The sequence below is a fragment of the Paramormyrops kingsleyae genome, chromosome 3, assembly GCF_048594095.1.
Source record: "Paramormyrops kingsleyae isolate MSU_618 chromosome 3, PKINGS_0.4, whole genome shotgun sequence".
In the NCBI taxonomy this organism is placed as follows: domain Eukaryota; kingdom Metazoa; phylum Chordata; class Actinopteri; order Osteoglossiformes; family Mormyridae; genus Paramormyrops; species Paramormyrops kingsleyae.
The window spans coordinates 24,523,203-24,540,141 of NC_132799.1; the positions used below are offsets into that span (position 1 = coordinate 24,523,203).

The 16,939-nt window shown below is 49.4% G+C and overlaps 1 protein-coding gene across 20 annotated transcripts in view; it reads left to right on the forward strand.

The window, feature by feature from the left end:
- The window catches only part of LOC111846162 (neuronal cell adhesion molecule-like), a 65,791-nt gene that overhangs the window by 42,200 nt on the left and 6,652 nt on the right, over window positions 1-16,939 (forward strand). For 9 of the 20 annotated variants that reach the window (XM_072709912.1, XM_072709914.1, XM_072709915.1 and 6 more), the window contains 22 exons: window positions 392-562; window positions 865-921; window positions 2,262-2,373; window positions 2,472-2,656; window positions 2,776-2,907; window positions 2,997-3,140; window positions 3,445-3,556; window positions 3,771-3,937; window positions 4,597-4,744; window positions 4,989-5,113; window positions 7,569-7,598; window positions 8,274-8,375; window positions 8,903-9,100; window positions 9,188-9,258; window positions 9,419-9,644; window positions 9,798-9,913; window positions 10,020-10,224; window positions 10,811-10,933; window positions 11,180-11,356; window positions 12,961-12,996; window positions 15,106-15,144; window positions 16,635-16,757. In XM_072709912.1, the coding sequence (XP_072566013.1) occupies window positions 392-562; window positions 865-921; window positions 2,262-2,373; window positions 2,472-2,656; window positions 2,776-2,907; window positions 2,997-3,140; window positions 3,445-3,556; window positions 3,771-3,937; window positions 4,597-4,744; window positions 4,989-5,113; window positions 7,569-7,598; window positions 8,274-8,375; window positions 8,903-9,100; window positions 9,188-9,258; window positions 9,419-9,644; window positions 9,798-9,913; window positions 10,020-10,224; window positions 10,811-10,933; window positions 11,180-11,356; window positions 12,961-12,996; window positions 15,106-15,144; window positions 16,635-16,757 (2,799 nt within the window). The remainder of the gene's footprint in view (window positions 1-391; window positions 563-864; window positions 922-2,261; window positions 2,374-2,471; window positions 2,657-2,775; window positions 2,908-2,996; window positions 3,141-3,444; window positions 3,557-3,770; window positions 3,938-4,596; window positions 4,745-4,988; window positions 5,114-7,568; window positions 7,599-8,273; window positions 8,376-8,902; window positions 9,101-9,187; window positions 9,259-9,418; window positions 9,645-9,797; window positions 9,914-10,019; window positions 10,225-10,810; window positions 10,934-11,179; window positions 11,357-12,960; window positions 12,997-15,105; window positions 15,145-16,634; window positions 16,758-16,939) is intronic. The other 11 variants (XM_072709919.1, XM_072709921.1, XM_072709924.1 and 8 more) reach the window with 8 other exon arrangements.

A 16,939-nucleotide genomic window follows, 5' to 3' on the forward strand; every position in this document is an offset into this window, starting at 1 on the left:
CAAAAGTAAATTTTAAAGGTAAGAATAAGAAACTGACAGATGTTACATGTGCAAATAAATCAGATAGTACTGGACTTTAACTTTGTTAATTTTATCATTCTTCCTGATTTTACTAGAAAAGTTAAGTGCTTGTATATAAAGTTTTAAGTAAATGACAACGAAGCTGTGGGGGTCGCAGTGTCGCAGCATTGCTATGTAATGATAAATTACAATGCATCTATACTTATACATCTCTGCGTAACATGATGCACAATGAGTTACTGTCAATTCCACACGGCTGTGATTTTCAAAGAACACGAAGGGATGCCGCCGGCATTGGCCAGGTGCCTGTAGTCGCTACTCCCTCCTCCCCAGACCTGCAGCCCTTTCTGTATCCATCCCACCCCTCCAGACTTCCAGAAGCTTCCCCAGGACGGCCGTGTCTCCCAGGCCATGAACGGGGACCTGTACTTCGCCAACGTGCGGAGGCAGGACTCGCGCAACGACTACATCTGCTATGCACGCTTCCCCCACACGCAGACCATACAGCAGAAGCAGCCAGTCACAGTGAAGGTGCTGAACAGTAAGTGTGCTCTGGCCCGACTCCACCCTCCGCTCTGTGCCAAGAAATGAAGGCCTGGTGTCTCATTCTCCAGCAGCAACTCCTCTGTTGCTTTGCCATTAGGGGGATTTACTATATATTCAGTTTCAGTCGTATTTTTCAATTCAGATGTAACTCATTTAATACTTTTTTTTTGCAAGCTTCATGCTGTTTTCTTCATTACAAAGTTTTTTTTGTTGTGCACTGTTTTTCATTTACAGCATCAGTGACAGCACGTTTGTTTGTTGTGTTGCATTTTCTTATCATTTTCTGTTGTGTTGCAGTGGATGCAATCAATGAGACAATGGCACCATTTTTCAATGACACTGATTTTTTTGGTGGTGAGTGCTGGCAACCCCTAGTGTATACCTCCCAGTCTAACAGTGATAGAAATCACCCTCGTAATATTAACACCAAACCCTTTGTCACCTTTAACTGTAGCTGAATTATAAACAATTACAAATTGTAATGAAAATCGTGCAATTGCACTTTTATAGACTTAAATGACTTTTAATGTCATATAATTATTGCACTTCCTCTTTAAAGTCTAGTATCTAAAAATAAAACTTGAGATTTGCACTATATATTTTAAAGCAGATCTTGATTTATTCTCCATTTCTTGTAAAAATGTAACTTTTCCTGACTGATAGTCGGGATATAAAAATCAGCCAGTCGAAAACGATGGCTTCAATTCAGTGCTTCATGTTTATTTCATAAGTGCAGGAAAAAAAATCTTATCTTCTTAACTAACAGTAGATTAACCATCTAACACATAGATTTTTAAATGCTAATGAAACCCACTGATTGCTCATTGTTTCAGTGCCCCCTCACTAATGTGGTGCACTGTGTCATATCTCTGTTTCTGCATGTCCTTTTATGAATATTTATATGTGGAACGAGCACAAAATAAACATAAAAGGACACGTATCCCCAGTGAGTGGTCCTAGTGATTATTCTCTAATCTCCTTTGTAACTGTCAGCATTTTTTAAAATCTCATGCTTCTGTCGTTTGTTGTCTCATGGTTCACTGTAACATAAAGTAAACATGCAGATGGCCTGTAATTGGCCAGAGATTCCTGCGTGTAGACAGGAGGCTGAGGGGCCTCACTGTGGATGGAGCTGGCAGACGGTCCTGCTTTGCGGAAGGATGAGTGTCCCCAGATTCCTCTTGCTGCTGAGTGCGCTGACCACTGCGGTGCCACAGCTCACTGGAGGCCAGACGTGCACAAGCTGACGTTCAGTGTTACAGAGGATCTAGATGGTCCTGCTGTCCTGCTAGTTGTGTGCCCCTGTGAGTTAGGACCCTGTACCTGTGATCAGAAGGTCACTGGTTCAAATCCCAGAGTTGGCAGGGTGATGTCAGCATTGGCTCCTGAGCAAGGCCCCTAATGATGTCACTGTTGGGCCCCTGAGCAAGGCCCTAACCCCCCAATTGCTCCAGAGACTCTCTGACCCTGCTTTGGATAGAATTACGTTTCTTTCCTGGCCAGTGTAATATTTATTTTGAATCCAGGGCACTTCCATGGTGAAACACAATAGAAATGCAACATATTATTTAAGAAATAGTGCCTTTATTTGGCATAATTCTTGGTTCACTGCCTTTTTGCGATGGGTATTCCATAGATCTTCCTGACTGTGGGAAGCCCCCCATGACTGGGACTGTCTCCTGTTGCCGTTTCAGACAGTCCCGCCGGAGAGCGCCCCCCAACCTTCCTCTTACCCCCCGGGGCCACCACCAGCAAGGTGGTGCTGAGAGGAGAAGTTCTGGAGCTGGAGTGTATTGCTGAGGGCCTGTAAGTTGGGTTTGGGTTTGGGCTTTTGCTTTTGTTTCTGTCAGCCTGTATTGTCTGTGGTGTTGATGGCCAAGCCGTCCCTCTCCACGCCCGTAAAGGCCGACGCCCAAGATTTCATGGCACCGAGACAATGGGTCCTTCCACAATAAGAGGACCTCCTTCAAGAACTTCCACAAAACCTTGAAGATTGTGGACATCACGGAGGGCGACGCTGGGGATTACCGCTGCCAGGCCGAGAACTCCCTGGGCTCTCTGGAGCACGTCATCACCGTCACTGTCAAAGGTCTACCATGCTCTGCTGATCACTCTCCTCCATTGTACACCATGTTGCCAGCCACGTTTACACCAAGTTCCTGTGCCATTAAAAATCTATTAATGGATGACCTCTCTATGTGCTCACAGCTGCCCCCTACTGGATCAAAGCCCCCAAGAACCTCATTCTATCCCCCAAAGAGACTGGTGCCCTCACCTGCCAAGCTGGGGGCGATCCCAAGCCTGAGATCACTTGGTTAATGAATGGGATTACCATAGAGAGTGAGTGCACCATGGGACAAATTAACTGCGATTAACTGTGTGTGTAGCGCTCAGAGAGGAGCTGAGGGTGGGATGTGATATCTCGTCAGATACTCACGTGGACCCCAGCAGGAAGCTGGAGGGTGACAGAATCACCTTTACGGACATTCAGGTGGGATCCAGTGCGGTGTACCAGTGCAACGCCTCCAATGAATATGGCTACGTGCTGGCCAACTCACTGGTCAACGTGCTTGGTAAGTTGAAATCAGCTTTATGCAGAGCGATGGCGCCGATGGAGATCCTTAAGCTGAGGAAGCCCCGACTCCTCTGCAGAAAGCCGAATCCTTGGTTGCATTTCAAAATGTGTCCGACTTCATCTAGCCAGTGCTGGTGTTAACTACCATTCAAACCATGCCCCTGTTGGCCACAAACAGTCACTACACTAAATAGTAGTTCATTCCTTATTTATGTTCTGCTAACCAGCTAGCTAGCTATGATCGTGTGGCTCTGCTTCTGACCATGGTCGCCGGAATGACCTTTGTTCGTGTCTCGTTTTAGCCGAGCCGCCGAGGGTGCTCACGCCCTCAAACAAGGTCTACCAGGTCATCGCCGGCACACGTGCACTTCTGGACTGCGCCGTTTTCGGATCCCCGATTCCCGTGATCACATGGCAAGTTTCAGGGATGCGGAGGGGGAGGCTTTGCCCGGGCCGTTCCTGAGGCGCTCGCATTACCAGCGGTCTCCCCGCTCTCCTAATCACCTGCATTGCTCTTCATTTCCGGCAGTCGCTCATTCACACGGCTGCCCGAGAGCATTTCTCTGCTGGCTTTGCCACTTGGGCCTTCTCTGTGTGTAGCTAAGCACCCAGTGGTGTTCCCCGGCAGGTTCAAGGACGGCCATGTTAGCGTCACTGCGGGAGACCAGCACAGTATATATGAGAACGGGACCCTAGAGATACAAGAGGCTCACAGCTCCCACAGCGGCAGGTACACCTGCATCGCTGTCAACATCCTGGGCAGCAGGGAGAACCAGGTGTTCCTGGAGGTCAAAGGTGAGGTTGAAAGTGGACCGAGACGAGCCCTGCACAAGATGTCCAATGTCCAGTGTAAGGCTTCAGTCTTGGTGTATGGGCTGCATTGCACCTTTAAGCCTGTAGGATTGTGTTTGTTTTGTTGATGATTAAAGGTTTCATATGTAGTGTCTAAGGAGTGTTTGCAACCTCCAGCAGGCTTGCTGGCTTCCAGTAACTGAACCAGGCTCTCTCCACAACCAATTCAATGTCTGTAAAATCTAATACATGACAAATTTTATTGATTTAACCCAACCCCTGGCTGTAGACACGTGACTAAGTTTCAGTATAAATGACTTTATATGCAGCGTACAGCTTCAAGGCCTGGTTGGGGCGCTATGGGATGATAGGGCAGTTATCCTTGCAGTCCCTTGTGCTGTATGGGAATACTCTCCTGCTATTGGATAAGAGCACTGTGTGATTCCCACTGCGAGGGCACTGATTTGACAGATGTTTTTACCTTTTCTCATTAGTTACAGCCCCCCCCCATAAGCCCCAGGGGCATTGGGTCCCTCCTAAATTTAGCATGCTCTGAATACTTCATGCCAAGCTCATGTCATCATGCATTAGTAAAAGCCTCTTGCTAATTTCGTTCCAAGCTCTTGCTAAACCTCAGTCATCTTCCTCCTCCTCCTCCTCAGAACCCACCAGAATTTTAAAGCAGCCTGAGCTCAAGGTGGTCCAGAGGAGTCGAGCGGTGGTGTTTGAGTGCAAGGTGACGCACGACCCCACCCTCACGCCCACCACGACATGGCTGAAGGATGATGGGGGTTTGCCGGATGACGAGAGGTGGGGGTTCAGGGTGCACACCGCAAAATGTGAAGTTGTAGCTGTAGTGACCAGGATTAGTGGTTAGAAGATGGATAGATTGATGGATGGATGGATGGATGGATGGATGTTCATTTTGCATTCTGCATTATTGGGTTTGTGATCTATGACCACCATAGCACCTGCAGCAGAAACAATTAACTGGTAATGAAGGTCCTTTTCCTTAGAATATGCCACTGCTGACCCACTGCATCCGCATCTCTAGGTTCATGATCGGTCCTGAGAGCCTGACCATCCAGGACGTGACTGAGGCTGATGTGGGCAGCTACACCTGCATTGTGAACACCACGCTGGACCAGGACTCTGCCGTCACCCGGCTGACCGTCGTCGGTATGACCTCCGAAGCTGCCTGATTTGCAGTGCAATTTGGGAGAACTTCAGTGGGTGGTCTGTGTTTGATACATACAGTGAATTCCGTGGGGAGGACTGTGCAGAAGTCTGACCGTCATTAGCGCTATTTCTCAGCTGTTTGGCCTTGAATTTCTTCTGCACGGCTCAGTTTCTCCTCTGAAATTGTATTGTGCCAGTGGTTAAATAACAAAAAAATCCAGCATTTTTTATTTTATTTATTTTGAAACACGCTCTGGGACCCCCTGAAGATGGGCCTGCAATCCACTTTTGGGTCACATCCCACCAGCTGAGAAACAGTGCCCTAGAATACTTTACGATGTTTACCTTATCAGCCTGTAAAGTCAGTGCCCTATAATACCTTACGATGTTTACCTTATCAGCCTGTAAAGTCAGTGCCCTAGAATACCTTACGATGTTTACCTTATCAGCTTGTAAAGTCAGTGCCCTAGAATACCTTACGATGTTTACCTTATCAGCCTGTAAAGTCAGTGCCCTAGAATACCTTACGATGTTTACCTTATCAGCCTGTAAAGTCAGTGCCCTATAATACCTTACGATGTTTACCTTATCAGCCTGTAAAGTCAGTGCCCTATAATACCTTACGATGTTTACCTTATCAGCCTGTAAAGTCAGTGCCCTATAATACCTTACGATGTTTACCTTATCAGCCTGTAAAGTCAGTGCCCTATAATACCTTACGATGTTTACCTTATCAGCCTGTAAAGTCAGTGCCCTATAATACCTTACGATGTTTACCTTATCAGCCTGTAAAGTCAGTGCCCTATAATACCTTACGATGTTTACCTTATCAGCCTGTAAAGTCAGTGTCCTATAATACCTTACGATGTTTACCTTATCAGCCTGTAAAGTCAGTGTCCTAGAATACCTTACGATGTTTACCTTATCAGCCTGTAAAGTCAGTGTCCTATAATACCTTACGATGTTTACCTTATCAGCCTGTAAAGTCAGTGTCCTAGAATACCTTACGATGTTTACCTTATCAGCCTGTAAAGTCAGTGCCCTAGAATACCTTACGATGTTTACCTTATCAGCCTGTAAAGTCAGTGTCCTATAATACCTTATGATGTTTACCTTATCAGCTTGTAAAGTCAGTGTCCTAGAATACCTTACGATGTTTACCTTATCAGCTTGTAAAGTCAGTGTCCTATAATACCTTATGATGTTTACCTTATCAGCCTGTAAAGTCAGTGTCCTATAATACCTTATGATGTTTACCTTATCAGCTTGTAAAGTCAGTGTCCTAGAATACCTTACGATGTTTACCTTATCAGCCTGTAAAGTCAGTGCCCTATAATACCTTACGATGTTTACCTTATCAGCCTGTAAAGTCAGTGCCCTAGAATACCTTACGATGTTTACCTTATCAGCTTGTAAAGTCAGTGTCCTAGAATACCTTACGATGTTTAACTTATCAGCCTGTAAAGTCAGTGCCCTATAATACCTTATGATGTTTACCTTATCAGCCTGTAAAGTCAGTGCCCTATAATACCTTACGATGTTTACCTTATCAGCCTGTAAAGTCAGTGCCCTAGAATACCTTACGATGTTTACCTTATCAGCCTGTAAAGTCAGTGCCCTATAATACCTTATGATGTTTACCTTATCAGCCTGTAAAGTCAGTGCCCTAGAATACCTTACGATGTTTACCTTATCAGCCTGTAAAGTCAGTGCCCTATAATACCTTACGATGTTTACCTTATCAGTCTGTAAAGTCAGTGCCCTAGAATACCTTATGATGTTTACCTTATCAGCCTGTAAAGTCAGTGTCCTATAATACCTTATGATGTTTACCTTATCAGCCTGTAAAGTGAGTGTCCTCCTCTAGCTCTTTTAACCATCCCAGTCGTGACGGTGCCTAATTCCTTTTTCATGCGTTTGTGACTGGTATCGGAGCGGTGCTGCCCTGCTGGGCCCACCAAAAGCTTATTAGACCTGACAGTGTATTGGCATCTCCTTTGCTGGACACACTATGTGGGCCAGTGTAGAGACCTGTACCTTCTCCTGTCAGCCAGTGTAGAGACCTGTACCTTCTCCTGTCAGCCAGTGTAGAGACCTGTACCTTCTCCTGTCAGCCAGTGTAGAGACCTGTACCTTCTCCTGTCAGCCAGTGTAGAGACCTGTACCTTCTCCTGTCAGCCAGTGTAGAGACCTGTACCTTCTCCTGTCAGCCAGTGTAGAGACCTGTACCTTCTCCTATCAGCCAGTGTAGAGACCTGTACCTTCTCCTATCAGCCAGTGTAGAGACCTGTACCTTCTCCTATCAGCCAGTGTAGAGACCTGCACCTTCTCCTGTCAGCCAGTGTAGAGACCTGTACCTTCTCCTATCAGCCAGTGTAGAGACCTTCTCCTGTCAGCCGGGTTTGTTTCCCGTGTTTCTAATCACTGCCTCCTACCTCCTGCCTCCCCCCACCAGAGGACACCCCGCCCCCGCTTCTCGTCTATGGTAAACTGCCAGCCGAAGATTTCATCAGTCTGATTACTTGTACCCTGCATTGCCCAGGCCCCCCCTTGACTCTGTTTTGTCTGGGGCTGTTTTTGTCGTTGTTTTTTTTTCGTTCGTTTTACGCATGCTTTGGTCTGGCATCTGTGGTGTGTGTGTGTGTGTGACATCACAAGGGGGCGGGGAGGCCGGGCAGGTGGGGCTCTCTGCCATCTCATACTCCATCGTTGTGCGTCACAGTGATGGGTCGAGCGCTGTGTAGGGAAACAGTGGAGGTTAAGCACCGACAGTATGGTTGGGCTGCGTTTTTGCTCACAGCTGGGTGTTTGCGGAGCATGAGGCTCTTTGGGGCCCCCGCATGCTTTGTAGTGCCGTAGGAGTCGTGCAGCAGCTACTCCAAACCGCTCTGCTGTCTTTCTTATTCCACCACACTTATTGATAAAGTTGCTTGGTCGTTCTCAGTTTGCGTCATTTTTCAGTGATTATGTTTGCATGTCCACACAGCCATTCCCCAGTGGGAGCGGGAACTTTAAGGATGCCTCATAAGGTCTAATTTCCTCGGAGCTCACCATGCCCTAATGACAACAACATCTCCACTAGTGGGGAGGCCATCCACCATGCATGAGATGCAGACCCCTCTGGGCTGCTCTGCTTTTCTGACAGTGGGTTCTATTCCAGAGCAACCAGACCCACCCATGGACTTGGAACTGACTGACCAGAGGAAGCGGAGCATCCAGCTCACCTGGATCCCTGGAGATGATCATAACAGCCCTATTAAGAGTATGAGTCTCAGTGTGTCAGTCAGACTTTCCATATGAGTCTCAGTACGTCAGTCAGACTTTCCGTTTGAGTCTCAGTGTGTCAGTCAGACTTTCCGTATGAGTCTCAGTATCAGACAGACTTCCTGTATGAGTCTCAGTGTGTCAGTCAGACTTTCCATATGAGTCTCAGTACGTCAGTCAGACTTTCCGTTTGAGTCTCAGTGTGTCAGTCAGACTTTCCGTATGAGTCTCAGTATCAGACAGACTTCCTGTATGAGTCTCAGTACGTCAGTCAGACTTTCCGTTTGAGTCTCAGTGTGTCAGTCAGACTTTCCGTATGAGTCTCAGTACGTCAGTCAGACTATCCGTATGAGCCTCAGTGTGTCAGTCAGACTTTCTGTCTGAGTCTCGGTGTCAGACAGACTTCCTGTATGAGTCTCAGTGTGTCAGTCAGACTTTCTGTATGAGTCTCAGTGTGTCAGTCTACTCTACCATGACTCTGTTTTCCCCATTGTGAGACCTAACGCTGTAATTTTACTTTTGCAGAGTTTTTTGTTCAGTACGAGGATGCACTTCATCACCCCGGTGTCTGGAAAAATCTGACCGAAGTCCCGGGGAGCAAAACCACAGCCCAGCTGAAGCTCTCCCCTTACGTCCACTACACCTTCAGGGTGCTGGCTGCCAATGCGGTGGGCTTCAGCCTGCCCAGCCTGCCATCGCAGCAGTACAGGACTGACCCTGCAGGCAAGCGGGCGCCAACCATCCGCATGCGAACGTTCTGCGTCGGGATGCCATGCCGTATGAGTCTCATATTCATCTTCCTGTGTCTAGCTCCTGATGAAAACCCTTCAATGGTGGAAGCGGCTGGAGCTGAGCATAATAATCTAGTGATATCATGGACGGTAAGACATGAGCTGGAGATTATGTTGCATTTAAATTCACATGGATAAAACTTCTGGCTTAATTGCCTTCATCTGCATAGCACATTTTATCACCAAATTATCTGCTCTGAATTTATTCATAGTCTGTTCTACATAAACTGCATTTTTTTCTGGACTGCAGCCCTTGACAGGCTTGCAGTCCAATGGGCCGGGTCTCCAGTACAAGGTCAGCTGGATGCAGCAGGACGTCGACAAGGACTGGACGTCGGTGACAGTGGCTAATGTGTCTAAGTTCGTGGTGTCGGGGACGCCCACGTTCGTCCCGTACGAGGTGAAGGTGCAAGCCGTGAACGACTATGGAAGCGCCCCAGAGCCAGAGGTGGTGCTGGGCTACTCCGGAGAGGACTGTGAGTTTGGGGGGGGGGGGGCTGTGGGGGTGGGGGGGGGCATGTTTCTGTCCATTAAACTGGTAAGAGCTCCCATCTTATTGTGTTCCCAAACCACACCAGTAAATGGCGCTAATCGTCGACACTTCCACTCACGTCTGCCTTCTCCCCCAGTGCCCTTGGCGGCTCCTGGCCGGATCCAGGCCGTGGTGCAAAACAGCACGCTGGCCGAAGTCCACTGGGAAGCCGTATCATCGCAGATGGTCCGAGGTCGACTCAAGGGCTATAAGGTACGGCGTGTTCTTGACGCGGGAGGGTCTGCGCTCGGCTCCGCTTGCGCCAACATGGGGCGAGTTGAGCTGTGTCTCACGGGAGGTGATGGCTCCTTCGGGGCAGGTCTACTACTGGAAGGAGAGGAGCCTTCTGGAGCACAACCCGCAGCACGAGGAGCAGCGCATCCTCACCTTCAATGGCAACAGGACGCATGGCAAGCTGCCCGGCCTGCACCCGTTCAGCCTCTACACTTTCAACGTCAGGGTGCTCAACGGCAAGGGCGAGGGTCCTGCCGGCCCCAGCCAGCAGTTCGAGACCCCCGAAGGAGGTAGGCACTCCATCCAAAGGTCCAGGGTTAATAAGCTAATGAGTGAGATTGCTCAGTCAGTCACCGATCACTGATGGCGTGCTGAATCCAGGTTCAAGTCCATGTCAGTTCTGTATTATGGGCACAGTATGTTACTCAGTGGGTTAGGACACTCAGAAGGTCATCAGTTAAAACCTCAGATCTGGCGTTGTGATTTCACCATTGAGCCCCGGAACATGACCCTTAACCCCCAATCGCTCTAAGGATTCTGACTGACCCTGCTTTCTCAGTTGTATGTCTCTTGGGCAGAGGTGGGTAGTTCAGGTCCAGACAGTAAAAGTCCAGACCAAGATTTTGTTTCAACCAGCAAGTTGTGTACGCTGTGACTGTGATTCTTTTTACCCAACTGGTTGGTTGGGATAAAAACATAAATAAAACGTAATGCAAATGAATGATTAAGATATAATTAAGAGAAGATGAAGAGCAACTTGGGAAAGTCTGGTGCCTTGAAGTGACCTCTTTTAATGGAATGTTTCAGTTTATTCTTGGTTGATAAACAATGTAATATGTAATATATAAAATAATGTTAAATGCTATGTGTGAGCAGTCCCTGGGCCTCTGGCGTTCCTGAGGTTCACAAACATCAACCTGGACTCCCTGACTCTGGAGTGGGGTCCCCCTTTGCGGCGGAACGGACGCCTGCTTGACTACACTCTCAAGTACCAGACAAGTGAGTCTTTGGGAACTGAAGAGCTTGCGGCGTTTCCATGCCAACGGTTGCATATTAATATCAGCGTCTATGAGTGTGCTCTTAGGCATCACCACCAAGCGCTATGCACACAGAACTACACAGGGTGCCCAGGGGTATTATGGGTAATACTGCACATAACACAAGTACCATCGGTATTTAGATGAGTCAATTCACAAGTGTCAGAAGAGGCTGGACTATTTGTGAGTCTCTCTCTTCACCCCTCAGTCAACAACACCAGCGAGCTGGGCCAACTGGTGGAGGTCTCCCTCCCAGCCAACGAGACCAACTTCACACTGCCCAACCTGAAATACAGTACACGCTACAAGTTTTACATCAGTGCCAGAACCAAGCAGGGCGCCGGGCCTGCCATCACGGATGAGGCGGTCACTGTCATGGATGAAGGTACAAGTCTGCACTGCACAGCTTCACAGCTGCGATATCGTCAAGGCTGTTCCATGGTGTGCAGTGTGAATTCCAGCCTTGGGTATCCCTGTGCTCCATTTGGGTCTGTTTTTACCACAGATGTTGCTGTGTGTCAGTGTAGCAAGGTCGTTCCACAGCCTCAGTCGGGTCCTTTATTCCCACAACTCACTAGCTCTGTTTCCATTGACCTAGATTTTGCTCATTTTAAACATTTGTACTGAAAAACAGTTAATGGAAGCACTCAAAATTTGAAAAAACCCTCACATAATGCAAAAAGGTTTTTACAATCACTGGAGGTGGTTTTTGTGGCGAGTCAAAGAAGAAGCCATCCACAAAATTGCAATGGAAACAAAATTTGGGAATTAGTAGATATGTAGGACGTGATCATTAGTTCTTCTAGAGCTGCTGACTCTTCTGAAGCCCTCTGCATGTTGAAGTACGAGGCATGGATCTTAATCTCGCTGGGTGATAAATGGCAAGTATAATTCACTTAGCATCCATCAGCGGAAACACACCCCATTCGCAATTTCACTTCGTTGACTTGACTGTAACATGGGGAGCTTCAGAGAACCTCTGGTTCCTGCCTCTTACCGGCACCATAAGCTCATGACTCCAAAGCAGGAAAGAATATTGATCTGTGAAAATAGCAATCGCGTGATCAATATTGCGGTGGCAATCTAAGACTTTCCTTTGCTGAATTTCACGAGGCCAGTCAGCTCTGTCCTGCAGACCCACCAACATGCCCCACGTCCCCGAGGACATGCCATGTATATTTTATGAAGCCTGGCGACTGCAATATGGTCCTTTACCACACATCAGCTTGGTGTTGGAGCTTGTGCATGTTCATGACCTGTGCAACAGTGATGAAGTGACTTAGTGGAGTATGGTGAATTTTAGACCACTACTAAGTTTGTATGGTTTTCAAAAGACACTCAGTGAATGAATTTGATTCAGAAATACACCTATGAACTTGGTCATTATTGCATCCCTTCATTACGGCTCCATGGATTATTAGATTTCTCGAACCTTTTTCCCCAGGCATTATTTAAATTAATTTCCCATGTGGTAGACCTCATTAGCACTTACTGCTGCAGAAAGATCTCAGTGGGAAGGCGTTTGGGTTGAACTGCTCCACTCATTCTTAAATGACTTATTAGCAGTTAATGTGTGTGACATGAGCTCCTCTCTGGGCAGCATTACCTACTGTGCCGACAGCTGCATTATTGAATTATTGTCCTTATTCATATATGTGATATTTCTAACCAACCTCGCTGTTTCTAAATAATTCTTAAATAACAATATCAGGCTTAATAGTACTTATTGTAAAGCTAATATAAATAACGTGAAGTACTTTTTCCGTTTGGAGATTAATTGTATAACATGTTAACCCTGGACATGTTCTCCATTGGCACCCTTTATTGTCTGGACATTAGGTGGCTTTTTGTTGATACGTCTAGTTTCCTTGCGATGCTGTTCACATGGAATTCGCTACCTTATATCCACCCTGTTTTCCCATGATGCTCTGGGGTCCTCCCCCCGATATTGATGCCCTGCCTCTTTTCTCTGTGCTTTTGCCCTTGAAGCCTTCATCCACCAGCCCTCGTTAGATGTAGGCCCAGGTAACGGCCGCATGGAAGCTGACTCACCTGCATGCCTTTTCTGTCTGTGCCTTACGAGCACCGACCCCTGCAGACTGACGGAGATGGGCCTGCATGCCATTTCTGTCTGTGCCTTACGAGCACCGACCCCTGCAGGCTGACGGAGATGGGCCTGCATGCCTTTTCTGTCTGTGCCTTACGAGCACCGACCCCTGCAGGCTGACGGAGATGGGCCTGCATGCCATTTCTGTCTGTGCCTTACGAGCACCGACCCCTGCAGACTGACGGAGATGGGCCTGCATGCCATTTCTGTCTGTGCCTTACGAGCACCGACCCCTGCAGACTGACGGAGATGGGCCTGCATGCCTTTTCTGTCTGTGCCTTACGAGCACCGACCCCTGCAGACTGACGGAGATGGGCCTGCATGCCATTTCTGTCTGTGCCTTACGAGCACCGACCCCTGCAGACTGACGGAGATGGGCCTGCATGCCATTTCTGTCTGTGCCTTACGAGCACCGACCCCTGCAGGCTGACGGAGATGGGCCTGCATGCCTTTTCTGTCTGTGCCTTACGAGCACCGACCCCTGCAGGCTGACGGAGATGGGCCTGCATGCCTTTTCTGTCTGTGCCTTACGAGCACCGACCCCTGCAGGCTGACGGAGATGGGCCTGCATGCCTTTTCTGTCTGTGCCTTACGAGCACCGACCCCTGCAGGCTGACGGAGATGGGCCTGCATGCCATTTCTGTCTGTGCCTTACGAGCACCGACCCCTGCAGGCTGACGGAGATGGGCCTGCATGCCTTTTCTGTCTGTGCCTTACGAGCACCGACCCCTGCAGGCTGACGGAGATGGGCCTGCATGCCATTTCTGTCTGTGCCTTACGAGCACCGACCCCTGCAGGCTGACGGAGATGGGCCTGCATGCCATTTCTGTCTGTGCCTTACGAGCACCGACCCCTGCAGGCTGACGGAGATGGGCCTGCATGCCTTTTCTGTCTGTGCCTTACGAGCACCGACCCCTGCAGGCTGACGGAGATGGGCCTGCATGCCTTTTCTGTCTGTGCCTTACGAGCACCGACCCCTGCAGGCTGACGGAGATGGGCCTGCATGCCTTTTCTGTCTGTGCCTTACGAGCACCGACCCCTGCAGACTGACGGAGATGGGCCTGCATGCCATTTCTGTCTGTGCCTTACGAGCACCGACCCCTGCAGGCTGACGGAGATGGGCCTGCATGCCATTTCTGTCTGTGCCTTACGAGCACCGACCCCTGCAGACTGACGGAGATGGGCCTGCATGCCTTTTCTGTCTGTGCCTTACGAGCACCGACCCCTGCAGGCTGACGGAGATGGGCCTGCATGCCTTTTCTGTCTGTGCCTTACGAGCACCGACCCCTGCAGACTGACGGAGATGGGCCTGCATGCCATTTCTGTCTGTGCCTTACGAGCACCGACCCCTGCAGACTGACGGAGATGGGCCTGCATGCCATTTCTGTCTGTGCCTTACGAGCACCGACCCCTGCAGGCTGACGGAGATGGGCCTGCATGCCTTTTCTGTCTGTGCCTTACGAGCACCGACCCCTGCAGGCTGACGGAGATGGGCCTGCATGCCATTTCTGTCTGTGCCTTACGAGCACCGACCCCTGCAGGCTGACGGAGATGGGCCTGCATGCCATTTCTGTCTGTGCCTTACGAGCACCGACCCCTGCAGGCTGACGGAGATGGGCCTGCATGCCATTTCTGTCTGTGCCTTACGAGCACCGACCCCTGCAGACTGACGGAGATGGGCCTGCATGCCTTTTCTGTCTGTGCCTTACGAGCACCGACCCCTGCAGGCTGACGGAGATGGGCCTGCATGTGGTCTTTCTTTGTCTGGCTGTTCCTTTGGGTTTGACCATGTAGCCAAATGCAGTTTATATTCCACATACTCTGTGGGTCACAATCGTCTCTGGGAGATACGTACCCCAGCAGTGCTGTAATGCAGCCTGTTTATCAGTTATTATATTACACCATGCTCAAGGGTCACCGCATGACTTGGATTACAGTGCATGCTGGGTGCTGTAGAGCCGTCATGTCCCGCCTCGGGGTTTGATGCCTGATGCCTGTCTGCCTTATGTCTCCCTGTGCTCTTCCAGGGAACACAGAGTCCCCCCACGTCACGCCGCTCCATACGGGTATGGGTACAGCCCCTCTTGCATGACGAGGCCGAGCTGAGCATGCGAGTTTATTAACAACAGTGTCAACTGGGGGGCGGGAGGGGGTGGAGTAGCTGGGTAACAGCTGGTCAGGTCTGTTCAGGGGGGTTGTAGCTTGGTAACAGCTCGTCAGGTCTGTTCAGGGGGGGTGTAGCTGGGTAACAGCTGGTCAGGTCTGTTCAGGGGGGGTGTAGCTGGGTAACAGCTCGTCAGGTCTGTTCAGGGGGGGTGTAGCTGGGTAACAGCTCGTCAGGTCTGTTCAGGGGGGGTGTAACTGGGTAACAGCTCGTCAGGTCTGTTCAGGGGGGGGTGTAGCTGGGTAACAGCTCGTCAGGTCTGTTCAGGGGGGGTGTAGCTGGGTAACAGCTCGTCAGGTCTGTTCAGGGGGGGTGTAGCTGGGTAACAGCTCGTCAGGTCTGTTCAGGGGGGGGTGTATCTGGGTAACAGCTCGTCAGGTCTGTTCAGGGGGGGTGTAGCTGGGTAACAGCTCGTCAGGTCTGTTCATGGGGGGGTGTAGCTGGGTAACAGCTCGTCAGGTCTGTTCAGGGGGGTGTAGCTGGGTAACAGCTCGTCAGGTCTGTTCAGGGGGGTGTAGCTGGGTAACAGCTCGTCAGGTCTGTTCAGGGGGGTGTAGCTGGGTAACAGCTCGTCAGGTCTGTTCATGGGGGGGTGTAGCTGGGTAACAGCTCGTCAGGTCTGTTCAGGGGGGTGTAGCTGGGTAACAGCTCGTCAGGTCTGTTCAGGGGGGGTGTAGCTGGGTAACAGCTCGTCAGGTCTGTTCAGGGGGGGTGTAGCTGGGTAGCAGCTCGTCAGGTCTGTTCAGGGGGGGTGTAGCTGGGTAACAGCTCGTCAGGTCTGTTCAGGGGGGGGGGTGTAGCTGGGTAACAGCTCGTCAGGTCTGTTCGGGGGGGGGGTGTAGCTGGGTAACAGCTCGTCAGGTCTGTTCAGGGGGGGTGTAGCTGGGTAACAGCTCGTCAGGTCTGTTCAGGGGGGGTGTAGCTGGGTAACAGCTCGTCAGATCTGTTAAGTGCGGTTTGATCAGGGACATTTTGAGAACTCTTGCCCTGGCAATTCCTGCATACAGTATATGTACCTGACCATCATTTTGATGGAGGGAAGGGGGAGCCCTTGAGTTAGACCTTGCAGATAAACATAATCCTCTCATGAAAACCACCAGATGCTGGTATATTTATAGTAGACAGAAAATCTGTCCTAGAAACTGCTGGTGGATGTAGAGAGTTTCACGGTTAGGGTTTGAGCACATGCTGGTGTATTCCTGTCCTACACTTGTATTTCTGAGATAGGGATGTAGATATAGGGGGCAGGACAGAGCAGTTCAGCGATCTTTCTGCAGTTATCATCCATGTGACAGCTCTGTAACCCCACTCTGTTCATCAGAAGTAATCCTCAGATGGCCGTGGGTCTCCTCTATCTTCTCCTCCTCATCTGTTCTTTTCCTATGCTCTCAGCGCGTCCAGTGGGTCCAGCTTTCAGCAACTTTAGCGCCTCTGTGAGGGAGGATGGGGCTGTTGTCAGCTGGGAGTTCCTGGGAGCAGATAAGAACCTTTATGTCGAATATATGATCGAAAACAGTAAGGCGACATTGTTTGTTACTCATTCTGCATGAGTTTGAGTTTTGGGATTTTTTAGGTAGCTGTTTTTCATTTCCAGTGTTCAGCTACAGTTGGAGAAAGATTGATACAACATGCATACAAATATGTAAAACCTATTAAGTAAATGTGTGTAATTATATCCATGCTCCTCGGCATGTGGA